The 23,111-nt window shown below is 62.7% G+C and overlaps 2 protein-coding genes across 3 annotated transcripts; both read left to right on the top strand.

The window, feature by feature from the left end:
• The first annotated feature begins 532 nt into the window (after window positions 1-532).
• Window positions 533-7,647, top strand: TNNI1 (troponin I1, slow skeletal type). 2 transcript variants are annotated; one of them, XM_081123797.1, is made up of 8 exons: window positions 533-579; window positions 2,660-2,718; window positions 4,101-4,142; window positions 4,552-4,683; window positions 5,205-5,294; window positions 6,133-6,309; window positions 6,990-7,099; window positions 7,360-7,647. In XM_081123797.1, the coding sequence occupies exons 3-7, from the start codon at window positions 4,134-4,136 to the stop codon at window positions 7,095-7,097; spliced, it is 516 nt and encodes a 171-aa protein (XP_080979923.1). In that variant the 5' UTR covers window positions 533-579; window positions 2,660-2,718; window positions 4,101-4,133; the 3' UTR covers window positions 7,098-7,099; window positions 7,360-7,647. The 2 variants fall into 2 exon arrangements, with proteins under 2 accessions (XP_080979923.1, XP_080979924.1); XM_081123798.1 differs by lacking the exon at window positions 2,660-2,718 and having other exon boundaries at window positions 565-583.
• Window positions 7,648-13,147: 5,500 nt separating this feature from the next.
• LAD1 (ladinin 1) lies at window positions 13,148-22,271 on the top strand. The gene is made up of 10 exons (XM_081123918.1): window positions 13,148-13,309; window positions 16,342-16,479; window positions 17,711-18,929; window positions 19,271-19,372; window positions 19,927-19,970; window positions 20,359-20,422; window positions 20,503-20,640; window positions 20,899-20,985; window positions 21,230-21,304; window positions 21,645-22,271. The coding sequence occupies exons 1-10, from the start codon at window positions 13,272-13,274 to the stop codon at window positions 21,648-21,650; spliced, it is 1,911 nt and encodes a 636-aa protein (XP_080980044.1). The 5' UTR covers window positions 13,148-13,271; the 3' UTR covers window positions 21,651-22,271.
• The last annotated feature ends 840 nt before the right edge of the window (window positions 22,272-23,111 follow it).

The raw sequence follows: 23,111 nt of genomic DNA on the forward strand, positions 1-23,111 counted from the left end.
GGGGAAACCTCGATTCCTGGAGACCCACCTGGAGGGGGCGCCGGGCGTCTGCAGACCCTCAGACTTCCACACTCACACACTACAAGCGTCCCCAAAAGGTGCGGAGCGTGGACTCGGGGCCTGGGGTCCCCTTTTCCTTGTAAGAGATGGAGGGTCATTGAGACAGTCTCTTCCCCCAGCCCTGCTGCCCAGGACTCCCAGTGTCCCCACCCGCCAGGCCCACTGCTGCTCCCCCCGGGTCTGCCTGTTGTTCCCTATGACTCCGGGCTCCCCAGGCGGTGCTCGGGTTACTGAGTCAATGGCCTCTGCGTGCACAGGATTTGTGTGTCCTCCAAGCCCCCCACATGTGTCTGCAAGCCCGAGGGCCCGCTGTGTGTGTGTGTGTGTGTGTGTGTGTGTGTGTAGGAGCTAGAGCTCTGGGAGTCGGTGGGAGGGGGCGGCGGGAGGGGCAGCGGGCCTGTTCTATTTTTACCAGCCAGTTGCTGAGGGCCGAAGTTTTCATAGCTTCCCCTCCATGCCACCCCCACAGTCTGCTCTGCTGCAGGACACAGTGAGCCCAGCTCACGCACACTGACCCAGGTGAGTGCCCGAGGTCTGGATCTCCAATTCAGGTTGAGCCCAGACCCAGAGCCAGGGTGGGGCGGCGGGGAACATGAGGGCTTGGAGATGGGAGGAGCCGTTTCCTGCTGGAGCAGCCCTGGGCCCCCCACAGCATCTCATCCATAGGATGCCAACCTCTCCTGCCCACTGGGGCTACCAGCCACGAGCAGAGCATCCACAAGTTGCCCCACGAGCCCAGGGCACAGCCTAGTGGGCCCTGTCTGCACAGCGGGCCACCCAGCAGTGCCAGGAGGGAAAGAGCCCTTGGGGAGTGGGCGGCATTGGGGATCGGGGGCGGGGGCACAGGCTGGAGGTGGAAGCTTAGCAAGGGCCAGTGAGCAGTGAACGTGAGCGGTGTCAGCAGTGGAGAGAGGAGGTGGTATGGCTAGTGGGACTTGGGGAGCCTGGAAGACGGGACCCCAGGTGCCCCTGACCCAGGACACCTCTTGCCTCTTTCTCTTTGTCTCTGAGGGATGGCTTAGCTCCCTCTGCCCGTCTGGGAAGCAGGACAAGGGCAGGTGAGGGCGGACTGCCAAGCCCTGGGCACTGCTCCTGCCTCTGAGGAGTAGGGGCAGATGGCATCGGGAGGCTCCGGGGCTGGGGGCGGGAGAGGGGCTCTGTCTGCGGTTGGGGCTCAAGGCCGCACCTCCCGCCAGGTTTGAAGACAGAGCCCGAGATGGGGCTGTGCTGTGTCCACAGCCCTAGCCTTGAGGTACCACACTCATTCAGGGCCAGGCAAAGAGGTGCCCTTGAACTGGGCCCAAGGTCAGGGGTGGGAGGCAGGGGGAAGAACTGGGGCCTGACTAGAAATGTGTGTCCCTGGTTACCAGGGATGCAGGGAGCCCAGTTCCCTTCCCGACACACAGTCACGCTCACACTCACGCTCAGTGCTATAGTCTCCCCCCAGGGGACTGGGAGGCACACACAGGCTCCTCCCTCCCTGTGGGTTTTCTGATTACCTCCCTGCTGGCCCCCTGTGGGGGGCAAGGAATGCTGGCCTCCAACCCCCCATCTGACTCTATCTACATCCTGACTCCTTATCAGGCCCTTGCCTGTCTCCCACGGGACCTGTCAAGGGGTCCCGTCTGCTGGGAATCACGGCACAGGCTGGGGACCACTTGGCCTGGCATTTGTCAGTGGGCAGGCCCTGGAGCTTGGCAGGAGGCCTGGGCCGGCCTGGGCAGGTGGGCCCCGCACTAGTGACAGGGGCTCTCCGAGGCAGGCGCGAGCACAGCCACGTGTCCCCCGAGGGGGAGGTGCATCCCAGGACGGAGCCGGGAGACTGCTGGGCCGAGTCCCGGGGCAGGCATTTCGAGAGGGCAGTGATGACGGACAGACAGACCGGGGGTGGCTCTTCCCCAGCTCGTGTTTCCTTTGGGACTTTCTCAGTCTCTCCGGGGGCGCGGAGCCCTCAGAACAAACATCTGGCGGTAAAATCTAATTTCAGCCAAGCATCTCGGGAATGTGCGGGTGGACTGGCACCCACCTCTCCCTCTGCGCCCAGGGTGACAGCTGAGACTCCAGGGTCATCCCCTTGCCCTCAGGCTGCACTTTCCACCCCGCCGCCTGGGGTCCTCACAGAGGACCCTGGGCTCCCCTGGGAACCCCGGCAACCAGCCCCGTCAGCCCTTGTGGATGGATTTTGTTTTGCTTCTGAGTGCCATTTGGTTTACACACGGTTCAAACGCTGAACGTTACGTGGAAAACGACTTCTCTAAGCCCCTAATTTTGCAGAGAGGTAAGCGGGCCTGGAGAAGGTCAGGACGAAGACCGGGATAGCATACAGGCCTGCCCCGTCTCCTGGCTCAACCCCCCTCCCTGACCTCCTCACTGCCCCCCCAGGGGTGCCCCGCACACTGTCCCCCAGGCGACTAGCCCGGCACAGTTACACTGCAGGAGCGTGAGCGGAGCCCCTGGATAAATGCACAGTGTCCATCCCATCTGACCCACCAGAGTCCACCCTGCCTGGGTTTTGCTTCCTGTTGTCTGACTCTCTCTCCCCATGGGGTTGGGGTCGGGAGCTGTAATCTCCCTCATTAATGGTTCTCTGTGCCCCCAGGTGCTTCCCCACCGCCCACCGCCCACCGCCCACTGCCCACCGCCATGCCGGAAGTGTAAGTAGTCCCACCCCACCCTGGGCGCTGGGGCAAGTCCCTCTGCTGCAGAATCCAGCCCCTGCGTTGGACTCCGTCTGTTTACTGAGCCTCCCCCTCCCCAAAGCCGTACCCCAGAAGCCGGATCCTGAAACAGAAATGGCCCTGAGTGCCTGGATCCCCAGTGTCCCCAAACCCCCAAGTTGCCTGGGGAAGAGCTTCCTGGCCTGTTCCAGAGTCAGTCTGTCCACACTGATCAATGAATCGTGCCAGGCTGAGATTTAACACTGGCCCCCACTGCCGTGACTTAACATTGGTCCCGTAGATGGACGGAGCTCTGGGGATTTATCCCCGAGCCCAGAGATGGGAGCTTCTCACTGCAGGACCCCATGTCCAGGCTTCCCTGACCTCCCGCCCCCTCCTCACCCCCAATGGGGAGTCGCTCCCAACAAGAGCCTCCAGCAGCCCAGAGGCCCCGGGGTTTCATTCTGTCCCTCTGGCCCCCGCCTGAGGCCTGGTTTCTCTCTGGTGCCCCTCTGCCACCACACATCCCCCCTGAGCTTGCCCAGGTGGCTCTGCGGCTGCCTGAATAACTTGTTCCTTCTCTGTCTTCTGCTCTTTCCCTGGTCCCTCCCGTGACGGTGCCTGAAGCGAGGTAAGTGAGATCTGGGGCATCTCTTGCCGGTTAAGTCTCTGGACTGGTGCAGGCGGGGTGGGCATTGCAGGAGATGAGAGAGAGCTTGGGTCACGGCCTGGGGAGGCAGATGCCCAGCGGCTGAGCAAATTCCCGGGAGGATAGGGACCTTGGGTGAAGATCTGGACATGAGGCTCCTCAGGGTCCGGGGAGGGGTGCCCAGTGCACAAGGTCACGGAAGGTGGCCCTGGGGCTGGGACGGCAGCGAGCTGGGCGTGACTCAGCACCTTCTCCTTACCCTGCACCCTCACCCGGCGCTGAGCACTGGGTCACCCGCTCTGAAAGCTGGTCCAGCCCAGGTTTGGGGACGTTTCCCTCCAGATGCCACATACGCATCTCTCTGCTGCTTTTCAAAGAATGTGCCCATCTGGACCTTATTTTGTTTGTAATACTCTCAACTGGGGCAGGTGGGTCTCAGCATCACCCCCGCAGGTTAGGAGGTGGCGCCCAAGGAGGCCATGGGACCCGCTGCGTCTCCCGGGGTTCCAGCCGCAGCAGAACCAGAGGAAGGGGAGACTCAGCCCCCAGTTGGGGGAGCTGACTGCCGCCCTCTCTGGATTTGAGAATTCTAGCTAAAGAGGAGCTTTGAAGGGACCCCAGGCGAGGATTCTGGGGGATGACAGCGACCCCGGCCGGCACTCACCCTGGCCAGGCCCAGATTTTCCATTCCGCAGCTTCCCCCTCACCCTGTCTTTCCCCCCTCTCACCCCCAGAGAAAATCCAAGATCACCGCCTCCCGCAAGCTCATGCTGAAGGTGAGCTCAGGAGCAGGGGGCCGGGGGGTGGGGACCTGGGTTTCGGAGAGGAGGCAGTGACTGGGTGTGGGGTGGGAAGCCAGGGCAGGGCAGAGGGACTTGCTTTATTTTGGTTAAGAGTTTCTCTCTCTGGAGCTTTGTGGGCAAACAAACGGAAGTGGGTAGAAGGAGCCTGGGAGAGAAAGACGAGCTCCAGGACCTGCAGTGTGTGGGGTCACGCGGTGTTTGTCCCACACGGCCAGTGCACACACTTCCATTCTCGGGACCGTCCTGGCCGCGTTGCTCCCAGAGCGTGAGGACAGAGAGGCTGACGGGCCAGCTAAGGCCCGAGCCGGCCTTCCCCTCAGGCCCAATGCCCGTGGGAAGCAGGAGGGCCCGGCCCGGGCTCACCAGGCTCTGTCCTGTCCAGAGCCTGATGCTGGCCAAGGCCAAGGAGTGCTGGGAGCAGGAGCAGGAGGAGCGCGAGGCCGAAAAGTCGCGCTACCTGGCCGAGCGCATCCCCACGCTGCAGATGCGCGGGCTGTCCCTCAGCGCCCTGCAGGTGAGCCTGGCAGCTGGGGACAGGGCTGGGGCTGTGCCAACGCTAGTTATTTTTATCTTATTATTTTTGTTTAACACACACTTTCCAAAATTTCTACAATTAGCTTATATTATTTTTACCATAAGAAAACTTTTTAAAGTATTGCCCGGCCAGCGTGGCTCAATGGTTGAGCGTCGACAGTTCGATTCCCGGTCAGGGCACAGGCCCGGGTTGCCGGCTCCATCCCCAGTCGGGGGCCTGCAGGAGGCGGCCGATCAATGACTCTCAGCATTGATGTTTCTCTCCCTCTCCCTCTCTCTGAAATCAATAAAAACATATTCAAAAAAATAAATAAAACAAGTACATTCAGAAAGGAAGGCACAGGGCTTCCTCGCTGAGCAGTCAGCAGTCGCGAGCCTCAGGGGGAAGGGGCTCCTTGGCTCCTGTCTGGACCGCCCGCCTTGCAGAGGGGCAGGGAGGGGGCCAGGGCGCTGGCCTGGGAGGCAGGAAAGGGAGGCTCCCCTCATCCCTGCTTCCCCCAGGACCTGTGCCGTGACCTGCACGCCAAGGTGGAGATGGTGGATGAAGAGAGATACGACATCGAGGCCAAATGCCTCCACAACACCAGGGAGGTGAGCCTGGGGGGGACTCAGGTGGGGGAGGCGGGGGGGGGGCGCGGATACTGCGGCTGTGGACCAGGCCCCCCTCCTTCTGCAGGGTCTGGGGGTGGCCGCTCCGCAGGATGCTCTGGTCCCCTCCCTCCCCCACTCTGGCCCCACAGGGCTGGAGATGGCTGACGCCGCTCAGATGAAAAGCACACACGCTCCCCAGTCTGGCAGAAGCCACCCTCTTACTCACCACAGACTCACATGCCTGTTAGTAACAGCCTGCCTGAGCGAATAGCTTTCATGCGCCTTTGATCCCTCCGCCCGCCTGTGGATGAAGTCGCTGCTATTATCTGCGCCGCGCAGAGGACCACACTGAGGTTCAGAGTGGCCCAGGTCACACACTCCAGGGCTCAGTGCTCTCTCCACAGTCCAGGCCCTGCTCCGGGCAAGGAAGGGCAGGGCTCCTGCTGCCTCTGGGCACGTCTCACTCCCCCCCATCAGCAGTGACGATCTGTGGACTCATTGATCTCCGCAGATATTGAACCCTGAATATCCCCCCTGGGGTCAGGGCCTGGGGTTCACCCATCACCTGGACCAAGGCTCTGCTCTCGAGGAGCTGCCTTGAAGGCTCAGTGGGGAAGGACAAGTTAGGAGCCATTCACGGCCATGGAGGCCGGGGGCCTTTATCTGTCCACTTATTTGTCCATTTATCAACAAACACACGTGGCTATTTGCAAGGAGAGGGGTGGGTCTGTGTGTCTCGGAGGGTCCGGGGAATCTGGGTGTAGCTCTAGCTGGGACCCTCAGGAAGGGTGCCCTCGGTGCCCCCCTCCAGCGAGCCCTGGCTCCTGCCCTCTTGCAGATTAAGGACCTGAAGCTGAAGGTGCTGGACCTCCGAGGGAAGTTCAAGCGGCCGCCCCTGCGCCGGGTCCGTGTCTCGGCCGACGCCATGCTGCGGGCCCTGCTGGGCTCCAAGCACAAGGTGTCCATGGACCTGCGGGCCAACCTGAAGTCCGTGAAGAAGGAAGACACCGAGAAGGTGAGTTCCCCGGAGCCTCTCAGCCACCAGCCTTCACCTGCCACCCGGCAGGCCCAGGAGCTCCCGCTAGAACATTCTCGAAGCCCCTGGGAGGCCAGGAATGAAGCCTGATCATTCTGTTTGGGGAGAAAGAAGACCTGGTCCCTTCCCTGACTGTTCCCTGAGGAGGAAACAGGGACACGGAGGAACCAGACCAAGGAATGAAACACCCAGAGGATGTGGAGATTAGGGTGACTGGAGACACTGCCCTCTGTCACTGAGGAAAAGATAGCAGGTTATCACACAGGTCACAGCACACAGAGCACAGAGGTTAGAGGGCAGTTCAGGTCACACAAAGCTGGCTGAGGTCACGGTGTCCATGCTCAGAACCGAGCAGGTCGGTGAGAAACGCGGAGGAAAGACGTGGCCCGTGGCCCAGGAAGCTTCATAATGGGAGAGGGGGGCCTGGCGGCACGCTGGTGGATGGAAACGGAGCCAAATTAGCAGGAGGAAGGCTTTCTGGAGGAGGTGGCCTTGGGCTGCTGAGTGGGACCAGGAGGGCAGGGCGGGGCCTGGAGGCAAGGCTGGTCTGTGGGTCCTGGGGTGGGAACGGGCCGTCACCCCACGGTCACCTGTGGAGCCTCAGCGAGTGACCCAGGGAGGCCCGGAGGGTCTCTGATTCCTGTGTGGCCTGCCCGCAGGAGCGGCCCGTGGAGGTGGGCGACTGGAGGAAGAACGTGGAGGCCATGTCCGGGATGGAGGGCCGCAAGAAGATGTTCGACGCGGCCAAGTCTCCGACCTCCCAGTAGAGGTACCTGGAGACCCCTTCCCTCCTCTTGGGGGCCCACCTGGGTCCAAGGGGTCATAGGGACGCAGGACACAGCTGGCCGGATGCTCGTGGGGTCCATCCTGGCTCAGCACCCTGAGACCTTGGGCGCGTCACTCACAGATGTCCCCTCCCTTATCGTTGGAGCTTGTCTCAGATCAGTGGTCTGGCACCAGCGGCATGGGTGCCACCTGGATGCACACGGGTCACTGGGATTGATGGCTGCCTCCTCTCTGTCCCCACAGGCTGCTTGCTGCGCTGGCCCTGGGATCCCTGTGTGGTCCCTCCTCTGCCTGTCCCCGAACCCCACCCCCACCCCACCCCCACCTCCCTCTTCACCCCGGGAAGCGTCCTGGTCTTCGGGAACCGGAACCGGGATCAGCAGACACAGAGAGCACCAGTGTCTGAAAACCTCACCCCGGCCTGGGGTGGCACCTCCCCCCCGCCCGCCACTCCCTCCCCCACTGCTATGACAAGCACAGTGGCCACAGACACGGTGGCCCCTCCATTAAAATCCCAGTGTTGCCAGTGTCTCTCTCGGGGAGTCTGTGAAGAGAGGGCTGTTGGGGCTCCAGTCAGCAGCTCGGTGAGAATGAAGGCTGAGGAATCAGCCCGCTTAGGTCCCCCGGGACCCCTCTGCCCAGTCCTGGTGACCTCACACGGCACGCCCACACCCCCCAGGTGCACAGCTCACCCAAGCCCTGACCTTGGAAACAGCCCCAGCCCCCCAGGCTCCAGCCATCCAGAGGGCCCTCTGCATTCCAAGCCCATTGGTCTGATTCCACAGCCCCTTCCTCTGCAAACCTGGGCCCCTCTCCTTGAGATGTTGGGGTTCCTGACTGTTCTGGGCTGAGAGGTCGGGAGATTTCAGCTCGGGACCCGGGGCCTGCGGGCACAGAGCAGTTCTGCACCTGGCCACCAGGGGGTGGCGCCTGTCCATCTCGTCCCTGGGGCTCCCTGGTCCCTCCAGCATTGGCTGGCTCCACCGGCATCCACCCTTGCCCAGGCTATTGGTTATTTCCTTCACACCCCTGGACAGGTCAATCTCCCTGCCCCCATGGGGCAGCAGTGGTCTGTCCTCTGGTTCAGGCCTTTCTCCATCCGACCTGCGTCTGGACCCAAAGCCCAGGGAGCTGCGTCGGCCTGCTAGGGTGGATGGCAGGACTGGGGCAGCCTCCCTGCCCCTACACTCAGTGCCTGTGCTGCAGACCTCAGAGCCAAGCCCACAAAGGAAGTGCCTGGTCCCTGACCTGGGCCCCTTGGCTTGCTGATCCCAGGAGAGGAGGAGCCCCCTTCTGCCCGCCTGCATGTCCCTGCCTGCCCTCTGCCCCCAGCATATTGTCTGTCATAAATGCCAGAAAAGCAGGTGCAAAGGGCAGTGCCAACTCTTCTCCAGGGCAGGGTCTGGCACCCGGGGCTGCCTCGCCACCAGCCAGAGAGGGAACAGCAATGGGATGCGTCCGGGGAGGCAGAGATGTGCCTGGGGTTCCTGCTACAAGCAGCTCTGTGGGCACAAAGGCAGACTCAATTCTTACCATACCCAGAAACCCTCAGGCCCGCCCAGTGACACCCACCCACACACACACCTGACGGGCGCTCCCTTGAGCCACAGAGGATGGGGCGGGGCGTCGTGCCCAGGCAGCCACAGAGCCCCCTTCCCTGCCTCCCGGGGCTCCTCCCAGCTAGCCTGGGTCCAAAGCTTCTCCTTGCTTTGTCTCTTGTAAGCCCTTTGCGAGAGCCGAGCCCCAGGTTTCAAGGCCAAATCTCAGTCCTACCAGTTGACCAGTCACCTGGGGCCCCAGCAGATTGGGGTCCCCACCCTGCCCTATAAGACGGGAGACCAGCCCCAGGCCTGACTCAAAACAAACACCTGGGTGCAGAGAGCCCGTGGGCGGAGGAGGTGGGGCCTGCTGCACACACCCAAGACGAGGGCCCTTTGGGGAAGGGCCGGCCGCAGGTCCCTCCAGTTTCTGTGCAGGGCTAGGCTAGCCCACCTCCTGTGGGCACGGAGCCTGGGAGACCCTGAGAGGACCAGGGGAGGAGGCTCCGGCACAGGGCTCCCTTGGGTGAAGGGCACGTTGGGGAGGGGCTGGGACTTTAGCTACAGCCATGAAGGGGGCCTGGGCGGGAGGCATGGTGTATCTTCCCACCATGGAGAGCCAGCGGGACCCAGACTGGACCCAGGAGAGCAGAGCTGGGCCACTACATGCAGGGCACTGCTCTGTACACCTAACTCACTCAACCTTCACAAGCACATGAAGGGTACTAGGACACCCCCATTCTATAGATGGGAAAACCAAGGCACAAAGCGGTTAACGCCTGCCCATGGTCACTCAGCCAGTAAACAGAGGAGCCAGGACTTCACCCATTAGGCCTGTCAGAGTCCACACTCCCAGACACTATTTTTAAAAAATATGTTTTTGTTGATTTCAGAGAGAGGAAGGGAGAAGGGGAGAGAGAGAAACATCAATGATGAGAGTCATTGATCGGCTGCCTCCTGCGCGCCCCCGACTGGGGATCAAGCCCGCAAACCGGGCATGCGCCCCGACCGGGAATCGAACTGCGGCCTCCTGGTTCACAGGTCGACGCTCAACCACTGAGCCACGCAGTCTGGGCTCTCAGTCACTATTTTAATAATAATAAATAAGATGCTGCTGATTTGTCAGAATTATATCACCCCGTTCTCAGAAAAACCTCAGAAAGAGGTGGATACCGTGACTCAGATGGGCAGGGGAGGAAATGCAGGCTTGGGGGGTTGAGGTAATTCACCCTCAGTTACAGGGTTTGGGGGCCGCAGGTTGGAGATTGGAACCTGGGTCAGCCGGCCTCAGGGTTGAGCTTTTCTGGACTCAGATCTGTGTCAACGGAGCCCAACCAGCCACCTTCCTCAGGGACCCGGCTGGGGGTCAGGGCCCTGCACCTGCACCTGGGGAGGTGCAACAGCCCCGCCCAAGGGGAATTGTGCAAATGACATCACAGGAGAGGTCGTCCTCTCACAGTAGGGCCTCACCGGGGCCGGGTGAAGAGAAGGGGGCTACTTGGGGGCTGTCGGTGACAAAGCCACACACAACAGCTGGCGAGCACCCTCTCTGCAGCTGGAGATGGGCCTGATGCCACCTGCCACTACATCTGCCTGTCCGAGGCCTCGGGAGGCCAGCTGCAGCCCCCTCCCCGACTTGGCCCTTTCCTCCAGGGGCCAGGGGGCGAGCACTGTCTGTCTGTCTGTTCGCCTCGCAGCAGGCCCAGTGCTCAGGGCTGCTAGGGCTAAAGTGCCCTGACGAGGAGGGAGCCAGTTAAACATTAGCCCCAATGGCCCCCCGTGAAGTGAGTCAGACTCCCCGCAGACTCCGGGCTGGACGGCCAGGGGGGCAGTTTCGTTCCAGGTGGGTGAGCAGGCTACCAAGGCCCAGGACAGGCCGCCAGGACCAGTATTGATGGCCGCCTCCTCTCCTGACCCAGCTGGGCTCTCTCCTCAGAAAGCCCCACGGGTGCCGGCTGCGGGGCCCATCACTGGACGTGAGGGAGAGGCTCTTGCTCCCACAACCCACCCCTGAGCTGGCCTGGGGGTCCCTGAGGCCAGGGCTGAGCAGCGTGAGGTCAGAACCCCTGGGAAAGCATCTGCAGTCAAGGTCAGGAGGCCCAGAGTGGGACAGTGACTCGCTCAAGGTCACAGACCTAAACTGGGACTAAAACGCAGGGCCCTGGACTCCTGGTCCACTGCAAACACTGGGTGTGGGCAGAGCTTGGTCTCCCAGCCAGAGACAGAGGCCTGGGCTCCTGAGTAGGGAGCCCACTCCTGGCCCATCTCAGCAGGTGCCTGGTTCCAGCCAGTGCCCACACCTGGCCCTCACACAGGCTGGGTGACCTGGCCCTTTGCTCCGGGCTCAGGAGAGAAACATGGTCTCACCTGGGAGCCAGGACAGGTGTTCTGAGTTGGGAGCCCCAGGAGGAGTGTGTGTGTGTGTGGGGGGGGGTAGGCTCGTGACTGTCAGGTGTGACTTCCAACCCCGCTGGTTTGGGGCCAGGGATCCCCCTGGGTCCGCATTCTGGCCTCTTGGGGAAGGAGAAGCTGCCCTTTGAGGTTGGGGATTCCAGAGCCTGAAGTCATCCTGGCAGCAGAGACGTGACCTCTTCCCTCTGCTGGCTGGGACGTCTTGGAAACTCCTGACCTCGACCGGGGACTTCCTGCGCGATGCTCGGTCTTTTCAGGCTCTCCCCAGAGGAAGTGAGCAGCTTTTATTAAAAAAATTAATTAATTTTTTTTATTGATTTCAGAGAGAGGAAGGGAGAGGCAGAGAGAAACATCAATGATGAGAGTCATTAATTGGCCACTTCCTGCTCCCCCCACTGGGGATCCAGCCCGCAACCCGGCATGTGCCCTGACCGGAAATCGAACCAGTGACCTCCTGGATTCTAGGTCAATGCTTGACCACTGAGCCACGCCGGCCGGGCTCATTCCTTTTCTTGTCTATACGACATCATCACACATTTCGTGAATTTGTCAATGACACATGATGTTCACACCTTTTTGTCGGCCTGGCTGGCAGACACGCATGCTTTCTGCCGTGTCCGGTGCTTTGTTGGAGGTTAAGGCTGTAGAATCATCCCTGGGGACACAGTCACCTGCAGCTCATCTCCTCTGCCGTGGAATCACGATGAAAACACCACCGATTACTCATCCGTTTTGCTGCTAGAGACAGTGCTCCAGTTGGCGGCACTTGGTTACCTCGGTCCTGGGGACAGTGCCCGGCACAGAGCGGCTGGAAAAATGCACGTCACGGAACTTACCGCTCCTCGTGACTCCCGTCATCCACACGCCAACCGTCCATGTCTGTGGGTCTTTATATCTACAGAGAGAGTGTCGGGTTTTGGACTTTTATTTTTAAATTTTTATTTATTAATTTTAGAGCGAGGGGGAGGGGCCGACTTTTTGCCCCACTCATTCACGCACTCCTCCGTTGATTCTTGTATGTGGCCTGACCTGAGATAGAACCTGCGACCGTGGGGAACCCGGTCGGCGCTCTAACCCAACGAGCCACCCAGTCAGGGTGGATTTTGGACTTTAAGATACGTGATTATCTCCTGGCCTCGAGAAGTGTCCTTGGAAGGGCCAGGCTTCCAGCGCCTGGGGGTACTTCTCTTCTAAGTTGAGGTGCCACCACCGACACTGTGGGACGAGTGTGCTCCAGGTGCCCAGGCAGCCCTAGGTTCTCCGTCAGGCCCGGGCCCCGAGGACCCAGGGACGCCCCTGGTTGCTGCTCCCTCTTCTCCATCCCTGGAGACAGCCACAGGTGGCTCTTGGCCCTGCCTTGGCCTCTGCGCACAGCCCGGGGTCCTCTCACCGGGTCCCCCTGAGGCTGCAGCCAGCTCCTCTGGGCGCTGACCTTGCAGCTCGGGTCCCTCAGGGGAGATGCTTTCCCCCTAAGCTGGCTCCTGGAGCGGAAGCGGCCGCACCCACCGGCCCAGAGGGGCAGGTGAAGGGAGCCAGGTGGTGCTGGTGGTGCGGGAGCAGCCTCAAGTTCCCCCAAAATCCCAGTCCCAGTTATCTGCGTCCACGCCTTCCTCCCGGGGAAGCCGGACCTTCCTCTGGCCGGGTGCACGCCTGCCCCTCCAGCCCAAAGTCCAGCCCCGGCGGCCGCGCGGAGCCTCCCACACCTTCCTGTTTTCAGCGTTTGCTGAACTGAATCTGAGAATCGCGTGTGTGGTTTTTTTTTTGGGGGGGGGAAGGGGGGTACGTCCCAGCCCATCTCAGGCCTGTTTGGGGCGAGATCACGGCGCCCGGGCACCTGCGCCCCGTTCCCGCCCCGCGTTTCTGGGGCGACGCGCGCTCAGCCCGACCCCACCTGCGCGTCCCGCCCCCCGCCGGGCACCGGGGCCGCGGCACCTGCGCGCGCGGAGGGCGCAGCTGGTCCGACTGGTTCTGGGCAGGAAGCCGGCGCCCTCGCCCGGGCCGCCCGCCGACCAGCCCCGCGCCTCCCGGCGGCCGTCCGAGCGGCCGTGGGTCTGTCCGGCGCGCGGGGCGGGGCGGGGACCGGGGAGCCCACACCCCGGGGCCGCGGCCGCGACAAATCAGCGCGCGGCGCGGGGCGGGCGCGGATATAAGTCCCCGCGACTCACCTGGGCCGGGGCGGGGGAGGGGCGCAGGCGAGGCCGCAGCATGTCCGGGGGCAGGAAGGACTGGTCGGCGCTGTCCAGGTGAGCCGGACCCCGGGGGGGCTGTCCCGGGAGCCTGCCGCTCCTCAGGGAGCCAGAACTGGGGGACCCTCGGGTCAGGGTGGTGTGGCTGCTCCCCACGCTTCCTTTCCTCCCCGTGGGGGTGGAGGCCACGCACAGGGCGCGTGGGGAGCGCTGATGCCCGGCCTGGGGAGCCCCCAGCCCCCCCAGGCCAGCTCTGGGGGATTGGGAGGTGGTCAGGGGTGGCTGAGCCTCATTCCCGAGTCCCCCTCGCGGCGGGTTTTGGCAGAGTTGTAGGGCGGCCCCCCGGAAGCTGGCCCCCAGAGCCCCAGGTTCTGAGATTGGCATTCTGGGTGCTGTTTGGGCTGGGTGACCTCAGGATAGACGGTGTCCCCCTCTGCGCTCGTTTTTATCTGTGAGCGGGGCCCTCAGGGGGTCAGGGGACTGGGCGTCCTATCCTTGCCTGCGGGACGTCCTGTCAGGGTCAGGGAAGGGGGCTCGTCTCAGAGGCCGCACCCCGAAGTGCTCCCGCGAGCACCTTCACCCCGTATCCCTGCTGCCCTGCTGCACACATCTTGCCCCTGAGGAAACTGAGGTCCGTGTAACTCGGACCCAGACCCTCAGGCACTACCCAGGTAGGAGTTGGCCTCTTGGCCCCGCCCAGGTGGGCGCTGGGGTATTGCAGGTGCCCCCCCCCCCAGGCCTTCCCCGTTAAGGCGGCCTTGGGGTCTCCCCGCCTCCGCCTCCCGTGGTGGTCTGAGTACAGAGCTTCTCCCGGGCCTCAGCCTCAGCCTCAGCCACCCCCCGGCCCACTCGTCTCCTGAGGCGGGGGGCCCACCTCCCACTGCTCTGCAGCACAGCCCCATGGTGACCCATGTAGAGGGACCCATGGGGTGTCGGGGGAAGCTAAGCCCCGAGACTGGAGGCAGCTCAGAGCTCTGGGAGAGGAACCCAGGCTGCCGAGAGGTTAGACACACCCCAGGGAAGGTATGTGCTTCGGGTGGGGCTGGCAGCCGAGGCCTTGGACTCTGCTTGTGGGTCAGTGTGCCTGGCTGGCTGTGGGTGTGCCTTCTCTCTCACAGTGGGTATATTTGTGCCTGCGGATGTGCTCACACGTGTGTGTAGGCGTGTTTGTGGCCTGTGGAGTGAGCAAGCGCCTGAGTGGGCGGTAGGGTCCCGTGTGTCCGAGCAGGTTCCGTCTGAGTGTTGACTGCGGACCTCACTACAGTCAAACTAGACGCTGCCTCCCCAGGAGCCAGCTGCCGGGATGTATGTGACTTTGTCTGACGCCTGCCTGGGTATGTGCGTGTGGTGGGTGCTGCGGCTTTTCAGATGGGCACAGGGTCTGGTCTGAGCTTGTCCACTCCTCAGAGGGACACAGGCCCGTTTGGCACAGGGGCGGAGTCCAGTTCTCACAGGGGCCCAGGTGGCCCTGCGAAGGCAGTCCTGCAACAGGAGCCCCTCTGCCCTCCCTGCCTCCCCAGCCCTGGCCAAGCCCCGAGGGCAGACACACTGCTGCCAGCTGTTACCCTGATGTACCAGGGCACAGGGCCGCTCCCGCTCCGCTCCCAGGTGAACAGGCCCCAGCACAGGAGGGAGAGGGCCGTGAGTCACATCACCCAGCAGGCTGGGAGGACTGCAAGGAAGGTGTGACGAGTGGGGCCCTGCAGGGAGCTGAGGGCCAGCTTGCAGCCCACCCTTGGCATGAAGTGGAAACTCAGATGCTGTGGCCCTGGCTCGGGGGCAGTGGTGAGCCACTGGCTGGATGCCCTGTCAGCAGCCTTGTCCTTTCCTCCCTGGGCTGGCCCGGTCGTGGGCGAGGCTGGGCTGGGCCTGTCTGCTGGGGGTGGAGGTGGATCTGAGAACTCCTGCCCCGAGCAGCTCATGGTTAATCATTTTCCTGCCTGGGCCTTGAGCAGCCCTCCCACCTTCCAGGGCTGCCCTCGGTCTCCTCCAACACCTCTCCCTAGACCATCAGACTTTGGTGACTGCCTAGGGTGACCCTAGTTGTGTGCAACCCTTGGGGGCTGAACACTGGCCCAAGGTCACACAGCCAGTGGTACAGGGCCTCCCAGCCCAGGCCTGGGCCCCTTTGTCTTTTCTCTCCTCCAAGGTTGGCAGGTCCTACTTCCTGAGCCTCTGGGGCAGCCTGCGCTGGGGCAGTGTTCACACCTGCCCCTCCTCTAGCCAGAGCAGCTAGGGGTCACAGCCCTACAGGGAGGCAAAGAGGGTGCATGTCCCCAAATGCAGGTGGAAGCAGAGGAGAGGGTTGTCAACAGGGAGGGAGTGGCCTTCAGCTGGTGAGGGTGGCCGGGACTCCCTGGATGGTGGCACCCACGGGTAACCCCCCTCCCCAGCCTGGCTCTGGACTTGAGAGGTCAGCGTGTTGGTCATTGGGTTTCCCCAAACCTGCTCTCCTGGCTGCACCGCAAGCTCAGCCTGCCCTGGGCAGGGAATCCCTCTTGGTCAGCGGCCGACCCAGGCTCCTAGTCCTAAGAGGACCTCATTTGCGTGTAGCGAGCGAGTGAGTGAATGAATGAAATGAATGAACGATGCGTGTGCAGCTGTGCAGAGCTGTGAGGTCGTGTGAAGGTCAGGGAATTGCCCACATTCTGTGGTCAAGGCCACATGGCCTAGCCTGGAGCCCTCCACCTCCCCTGCGTGGAGCAGAGATGCGCCTGAAGCAGGAGGAGGGCGGTGGCCCCCAGGCTACCCTGGGCCCCTCTCTCCGCCCTGAGCCTTCCTGACAACCTACAGTACCTGTCTCTCCCTCCGCGGAGCAATTCCGTGCTTTGGTTGGGGAGTCACGGGTGGACACGCTTCCCTTTCTCACCGGACGGCTGGGGCGTCTGGGGTGGGCGCCCGCATACAGAATTATCACTGAGACTCTCAGGTTGTCTTTCGTATCGTCTGCCACACGCACGTGGGCGCAGCGCCCGTAGCCACCCGCAGAGGGCGCCACCTAGGAGCCGCGGCCTCCCAGGTCTGCCTGTGGGTGGCCAGGGCGTGGGGCCCCTGGGCCTCCCTGACCTCCCGCCCCTCCCCTCCGGCAGCCTGGCCCGGCAGTGGAGCCTGGAAGACCAAGAGGAGCAGCAGCGGGAGCGCCGGCGACGCCACCGGAACCTCAGCTCCACTTCGGAGGACGGGTCGCCCGGGCTCGCGCAGAATGGAGGGCGGCTGGCCTCCCACAGGTGAGGGTGGGGGCCGGGGCCGGGTGTCACAGCCTCTCCTGGCTGACCACTCAGTGCAGCCTGAGGCCTGCGGGGGGGGGGGGGGGGGGAGACACACGTGGCTCAGGGAGTGAAAAGGAACATCATGTCCCCGCCCCCCCCAGCGCCCCGGACCCTGCCTGGCTCCCCTCACCTCACAGCTCTAATCGGTTCAGTCTCTTCATTCCATTTGTGAGCCAGTGCTTCGCTGGGCATTTGATGGGTCTCTCTCACTCAGTCCTCACAGTGTCCCCCAGAGAGGTACCATGAGCCCATTTACAGGTAGAGAAACTGAGTCAGGGCGTACACAAGTGATGTGCTGAGGTAATACGCCTGGAGCGGCGGGGCCAGAATTTCTGTCCAATCTGTCAGGCTCTGTGGCTCCACTTTCCCCATTAAACCAGGCTGCACCCTCAAACTCGGACCCTCTGTAATTCCCTCCTAAGGGGAGGGATGAAGGGGCTGGTGTAGCCGCCTAGCCTTGGGGTTCGAGGGCCAGGGAGAGAAGGGCCCAGGATTTTCCAAATGTCTCCTGTGTGCCGGGACTGTGCAGGGCTCACCCGTGGGACGAGTCTCATCTTCCCTCCTAATAAGCCCACTTTGCAGATCTGGAAACTAAGGCCCAGACAGTGCGCTGACTTCTCCCGAGTCACACGGGGAACAGGGATCTGAGGGAAGGGTGAACCCCCTCCTGCAGGAGGCCAGGCACTGGGGGTTCAGTCGGTCCTGTCATGTTCCCTGGCTCCCATGGGTCTCCCAGAGGAGGGAGCGCAGTGTGTGCGTCCAGGTGACAGACGGGAGGGTGGATCCTGCATCAGGGCCTGGGGTCTGGCTCCGCTGCTGAATGGCTGTGTGGCCCTTGACAAATCCCTGAATACCTCTGGTCTTGATCTCAGCTCTAAGGTGGGGGCCGAATTTTTCCTTTTGACTCCCATGCTCAGTACAGGGCTTAGCATATGTAAAGTAGTTGTCCAACCCATGTTTATCGATCAGGCCTGACCCTGGATGGTTGGGCCTTACAGGGTTTTATAAACTGTTGAAATGATATCTCAGACGCCCTCTGTGTAAAGCAGACGAAAGTGGTCCTTATTTAAGTGATGGTGATGGTGGGCCCCTCCCTAGCGACCCTGCTGGCATCCCTACTGGGTCCGACACCCCAGGGTCTCTCCCACCCTAAACGTCCTCTGACCCTACCTCCCATCTTCTGGCTCAGACTGCCGAGTGTGGAAGAAGCAGAGGCCCCCAAGCCGCCGCCCGCCGCAGCCTCCGGAGAGGAGAGCGAGGATGTGCAGGCCATCCTCAGGACCAGGAGGGAACGCAGGCAGCGGCGACAGGCCGTGGAGGTCGCGCAGGCCCCCATCCGGGAGCGGCTGGAGGCGGAGGAGGGACGGGACCGCTCGGGCCCTGGGCCGGCGGAGCAGCAGCCCCTCTCAGCCAAGCAGGAGGCGGGGGCGCCACCTCGCCGCAGACTGAGCCAGGAGCAGCGTGGGCCCTGGGCCCGGGAGGAGGAGAGCTCGGCGGGCAGACAGAAGGGGGTCCCGGAGAAGTCCCCCGTCTCGGAGAAGTCCCCCGTCTCGGAGAAGTCCCCCGTCTCGGAGAAGTTCTCCATTCCGGAGAAGACGTCAGCACTGGAGAAGAGGCTGAACTCAGAGGGCACCTCCATCTCCGAGAGAACATCGGCGTTGGAGAAGATGGAAGAGAAAAAAACAGTTCTAGGAAAAACAGGTGTCTCGGAGAAGCCTCCGGCCCCAGGGAGGACGTCAGGTTCGGAAAGGAGACTGGTGTCTGAGAAGGCATTGATCTTTGAGAGGTCGCAGGTCTCAGAGACAAAGCTGGTCCCAAAGAGGGCTGCAGCCTCAGAGCAGCCCCAGGCCCGGGAGAAGCCTCAGGCCCAGGAGAAGCCCCAGGCCCAGGAGAAGCCCCAGGCCCGGGAGCAGACTCAGGCCCAGGAGAAGCCTCAGGCCCATGAGAAGCCTCAGGCCCGGGACAAGCCCCAGGCCCGGGAGCAGACTCAGGCCCAGGAGAAGCCTCAGGCCCACGAGAAGCCTCAGGCCCACGAGAAGCCTCAGGCCCGGGACAAGCCCCAGGCCCGGGAGCAGACTCAGGCCCAGGAGAAGCCTCAGGCCCACGAGAAGCCTCAGGCCCGGGACAAGCCCCAGGCCCGGGAGCAGACTCAGGCCCACGAGAAGCCTCAGGCCCAGGAGAAGCCTCAGGCCCAGGAGAAGCCTCAGGAGCAGCCCCACACCCGGGAGAAGCCCCAGGCCCACGAGAAGCCTCAGGCCCCAGAGCACCCCCAGGGCCAGGAGCAGCCAGGGGCTGGGAGAATCCAGAGAGCAAGGGCCCTCCTTGGGAAGAACCGTATGTCCTCAGCAGAGCCGGCAGCATGCAGCCCTCCGACTGCGACTTCCCGCCTCCCCCCCATCACACTCCAGGTTGGCAGTGCCCCCTCCCTCCCAGTCCCGCCCAGGTGCCTGTGGCTCCCTTGCTGTCTCCTGTCTCCCACCTTCAGGCTGACTTTGGCCGTGTGCGTGCCCCACCCCCCGGCTGCTCCCCGTCACTGTCAGAACAGGGGACAGGAGTCAGGGGCAGCTGCTGGGCTGCAAGAGGCATCAGCTGCGTAATGGGGAGCAAATCCTCACTCAGGGCCTGGATTCGGGGTCCTTCCAGCAGTTCCCCTGGCAGCCTGGGATGGGCCGGGCCACCTGCGGTCCCCATGGCAACTTGGGTTCGGGGCTCCCCAGACCTCCTGTGTGACACGCCCCCACCCATCCAGGTGAAGATTCCCAGCAAGGAGGAGGAAGACACCTTCTCGCCCACCCAGACCACCTACAGCAGCTCCCTCCGGCGCTCCAGCCCCAGGACCATCTCCTTCCGGGTGAGAGCCCAGGGTACCTCTGTCCTGTCCACGGGAGGGCCAGCCCAGGGAACCAGCATCCGTCACAGCACAGAGGCCTTGGGTCAGACCCCAGGAAGACTGTCTGCACGGGAGTGGGGGGGGGGGCTTTGGATTCCCCTGGGGGCCAAAGCGGAGGAGAGTGAGTTACCTGAGGAGGGCAGGTTATTGACTTGGAAGATGCTTATGGACACATAAGAGCAGCCCCACCTGGTGGTGGGAGACGGAGCTGCAGGGAGCCTGGAGGCCCCCACAGGGCTCACCGGCCTGCAGTCGGGGGGCAGACAGAACCGCAGGTACCCCCAAAACACCTGCAGGGACCCAAGGAGAGGCTTTTGACCCAGACTGGTGGGGGGGCAGGTATCTCCCAGACAAGAGGGGGGCCTTTCATGGAGGTTAGGTTGGGAGTTGAGCAGCGGAGGGGTGGGAGGTGCAAGGAAGGAGGTGTTCTGATAGCGGAGCCCCTCCTTGAGGGGGCTCAGCCGCCCTGGGACCCCCTGCCACACACTCATCACTGCCTTTCTCTCTCCTTTCAGATGAGCCCCAGGATAAACAACTCGGAAACAACCCTAACCCGCAGGTCAGGGGCGGAGGCTCTGCTCTCCTGTCTGGTCATGTTCGGCCTGTGTTTGCTTAGCCGGGCTGTTCCATAGCACACGAGGGGAGGCACAGTTCCCGGCCTGGGGTTCGAGCCGGGGGAGAGTGCAGGTGACAGGCAGGGGAGGTGGGCGGAGGTGAGGAGAATCAGGGGACGTGTTTGGGTAGAAGTGACAGGACCTGGGAGGATGGCAGAGAGTCCTGGTCCTACTGAATGGCTGCTTCCAGGGAGGTGAGGACAGTCCTGGAGTCTGCAGATTTTACCTGGGCCAGGTCATTAGATCCTCACCTGGTGATGGAGGTGCAGCAGAGCAGTCTCCCTGGGGGCAGGGATCACCTGGTTGGTCTCACCCTGTCCTTCTGTCCTACAGTGCCAGCGTGAGGCTCCCAGTCAAGTTAGGCGAGAAGCTGGAGAGATACCACTCGGCCATCCAGGTGGGTGGTGCCTGCCGGTGTGAGGGTGTGGTCTGCCCCCTCGACTCCCCGGGCTCAGCGTCTGTGCTCTCTGTTTCCAGAGATCAGAGTCGGTCAGGTCCTCAGGCTCCTCCCGCACCGAGTTCTTCGTGGCGCCCGTGGGCGTGGCCAACAAGCGCCACCTCTTTGAGAAGGAGCTGGCAGGACAGAGCCGGGCAGACCCCGCCTCCAGCCGGAAGGTGAGGGGCATGGCTGACGGAGCCTGAGGTCTCCCAACCCAGAGCCCTGGCCCTGGCACTGCTAGAAAGCACCGTGTTTTCATGTGTCCATTGTGGCAGAAGCTGCTGTTGATCTGTTTGTGACCTGAGCCCAAGACTCCACAGGTCCCGGGGAAGGGGGCAGTGACCTCCAGGTCTATGTGGCTGTGCTGGTGGACATGGGGTGGGTCCTGTCTTGCGTCAGTGGCCCCAAGCCCTGACCGGAGCCTCCCTTTTCAGGAGAACTTGAAGCTCTCAGGGGTCGTGACCTCTAGGCTCAACCTGTGGATCAGCAGGACCCAGGAGCCGGGAGAGCAGGATCCCCAGGTACCTGGTTCCTACCTGAGGCCCCTGACCATGGGCCCTTTCAGGGTAGAATGAGGCGGGTCAGGGGGTCTCTGAGAGTGAAGGGGATAACCCAGGAGTGGGCAGGCTGTGCAGAAGCCGGTGGGTCCTGAGGCACCAGAGAGGAGGGGCGGTTCTGGGGTCCTCCCTCCAGGAAGGGGGAGGGGCTGAGGGTCCCTCTGCAGTCTGCCTTGTCCCTGACCCTCACCCTGATGCCCCCAACCAGGAGGTGCAGAAAGAGTCGACAGCCACCAAGAGAACCCAGTGGGGGAAAAAAGCAGACTTATCCCTGAATGCCGAGGTGAGGGGCAGTCCCTCTTCACTCCTGGGGGATGCCCCATGCCCACCCCACACCCACACCCACTAACTGGCCTGCAGTTGCCCACTTAGAGTGCCCAGAGTGCCCCTGGTCCTGCTCTCAGGCTGCTGTGCCCCAACCTCCAGAGCTCTGTTTGCAGCCCCAGCTGGCTGTGTCCCTGCAGCCCTGTGAGCTGCACCCCCTTCCATCCCATAAAATGGGGGTCTCTGTCCCAGTGTGGGTGCGGGGCTTGGGCAAAGGAACGCCTTCCTGTTCAGAGACCCCTTCCTCTCCCAGCCCTAGGAGCCCCCTTCCCTTGATCTAACAGACCTTTGTCCCACAGGTGTGACAGCCCTGCCAGGACATCCTGCAAGTGTCTTGAGGGCCCTCCCTCTGGCCAGGCGCCACCTCCTGCAGCTGCACCCTCACCTCCCACTGCCCTGATCCCTTTCTGCCTCTGGACCCGGGGCCAGGAATGTCCGGGGAACTCCGGCAACCCCTTCCCAGCCCGCCCCAGGGGGCAGGTGTGCCCTGGCTCTGTCTTGTCCCACTGCGTCGGCCCGGGCACCGCCCTGGCTCTTACCAGCACCCTGTGGCCTCAGCACCCTGTCCACGGTGTCTCCTGTTTCCTGCCAGGGTCAGAGTGGCTCTGTCTCTCAAGGACTCCAGGCCACCTGTTCCATCTGCTCCCAGCAGGTGTCTCCCTAGCTGAGGCCCGGTCGCCCCACCTTCCTGGGGGGCCTGCCCCCTCCTCCGCTGGCTGAGCTCCCATGCGGAGCAGCTGTACTGCTCTCCTCCTGCCCGCTGCCCCCTCTCACTGCCCGGGGGGCCTCAGTGTTTTCTGTGGCCCTCACCCCTCTGTTCTCAGGAAAGATCCGATAAACTCATTCACTGTCAGGTGTAAGTGATTAAGACGACCTCCAACCCATCCCTCCTGGAGGCTCCGCTTCCTAACGGGCCTCTGAGTGCGTGTCTGTGTTGGGGGTTGTGGATTATTTTGGCTGGGGGGGCGGGTAAATCAGTCACCATTTTCCTTATAGCCCCTCTTTTCCTCACATTAAGGTGGGTTGTATCCTGTTGTGCTATGTAGTAAGTCTGGGGGCAGAACTGCCAGCCCCCCTCAAACACACACACTCCCAAAATCCAGTCCCCCAACATCATGGCCCCTGTAAGCGTGGAGATGCTGGGCCATCTGAGAATCTAGGGCAAACCAGACTATGACAGACCGGTGGCCGGTCACACCCCTCAATGCTGTAATTTTAAAAATGTAGATATGGGTGCCCTGCCCCCATCTGCTTTGCCCCCCCCCCCCCCCCCCCCGGCCAGCCTGGGAAACTCCAGGGCTTCTTGGAACCGGACCCTTAAGGGTCACACATTCTGTCTTGAGTCTCACGGTCGACGGGGCATTGAGAAGGGTGGGCGCAGCCCTGCGTGTCACAGTGTGGCTGCTGCGGGTGGCTGGGTGGTCACACCAGCTAAGGGACTGCCTCCCAGCTCTCGGGATTAGATCCCCACCTCCCGCAGTTACGGCAAGAACGCACGGGGGTTCCCGTGGGGCTCGGGGGGACTCAGGCACCCAGTCCCCTCGGCTGGTGTCCCTGCACACAGGTCATGGTCTGTGTGAAGGATTGCTGGGCCTACAAGGAACTATGACCCACTGAAGCCGCTCAGATTAAGGGGGGGGGGTCGTCTAGGAAACACAACCCCTAAATTCCAGGAGATTCCAGGCCAGGACTCAAAGCTATGCTGGGCCCTGGTGGGCTGCCACGGGTGAGCCTGGTACCCACGGTTTTTCAGTGAATCTGCCCCC

Source organism: Miniopterus schreibersii (genome assembly GCF_964146895.1).
Source record: "Miniopterus schreibersii genome assembly, chromosome: 21".
In the NCBI taxonomy this organism is placed as follows: Eukaryota; Metazoa; Chordata; class Mammalia; order Chiroptera; family Miniopteridae; genus Miniopterus; species Miniopterus schreibersii.

Excerpts from the sequence above, each read along its gene's own strand:
- TNNI1 (XM_081123797.1), top strand. Across the intron at positions 4,684-5,204 it reads TGTCCCTCAGCGCCCTGCAG|GACCTGTGCCGTGACCTGCA; the intron begins GTGAGCCTGGCA and ends TGCTTCCCCCAG. Across the intron at positions 6,310-6,989 it reads AGAAGGAAGACACCGAGAAG|GAGCGGCCCGTGGAGGTGGG; the intron begins GTGAGTTCCCCG and ends GCCTGCCCGCAG.
- LAD1 (XM_081123918.1), top strand. The coding sequence starts at position 13,272 with ATGTCCGGGGGCAGGAAGGACTGGTCGGCGCTGTCCAG. Across the intron at positions 13,310-16,341 it reads GACTGGTCGGCGCTGTCCAG|CCTGGCCCGGCAGTGGAGCC; the intron begins GTGAGCCGGACC and ends CCCCTCCGGCAG. Across the intron at positions 19,373-19,926 it reads CCAGGACCATCTCCTTCCGG|ATGAGCCCCAGGATAAACAA; the intron begins GTGAGAGCCCAG and ends CTCTCCTTTCAG.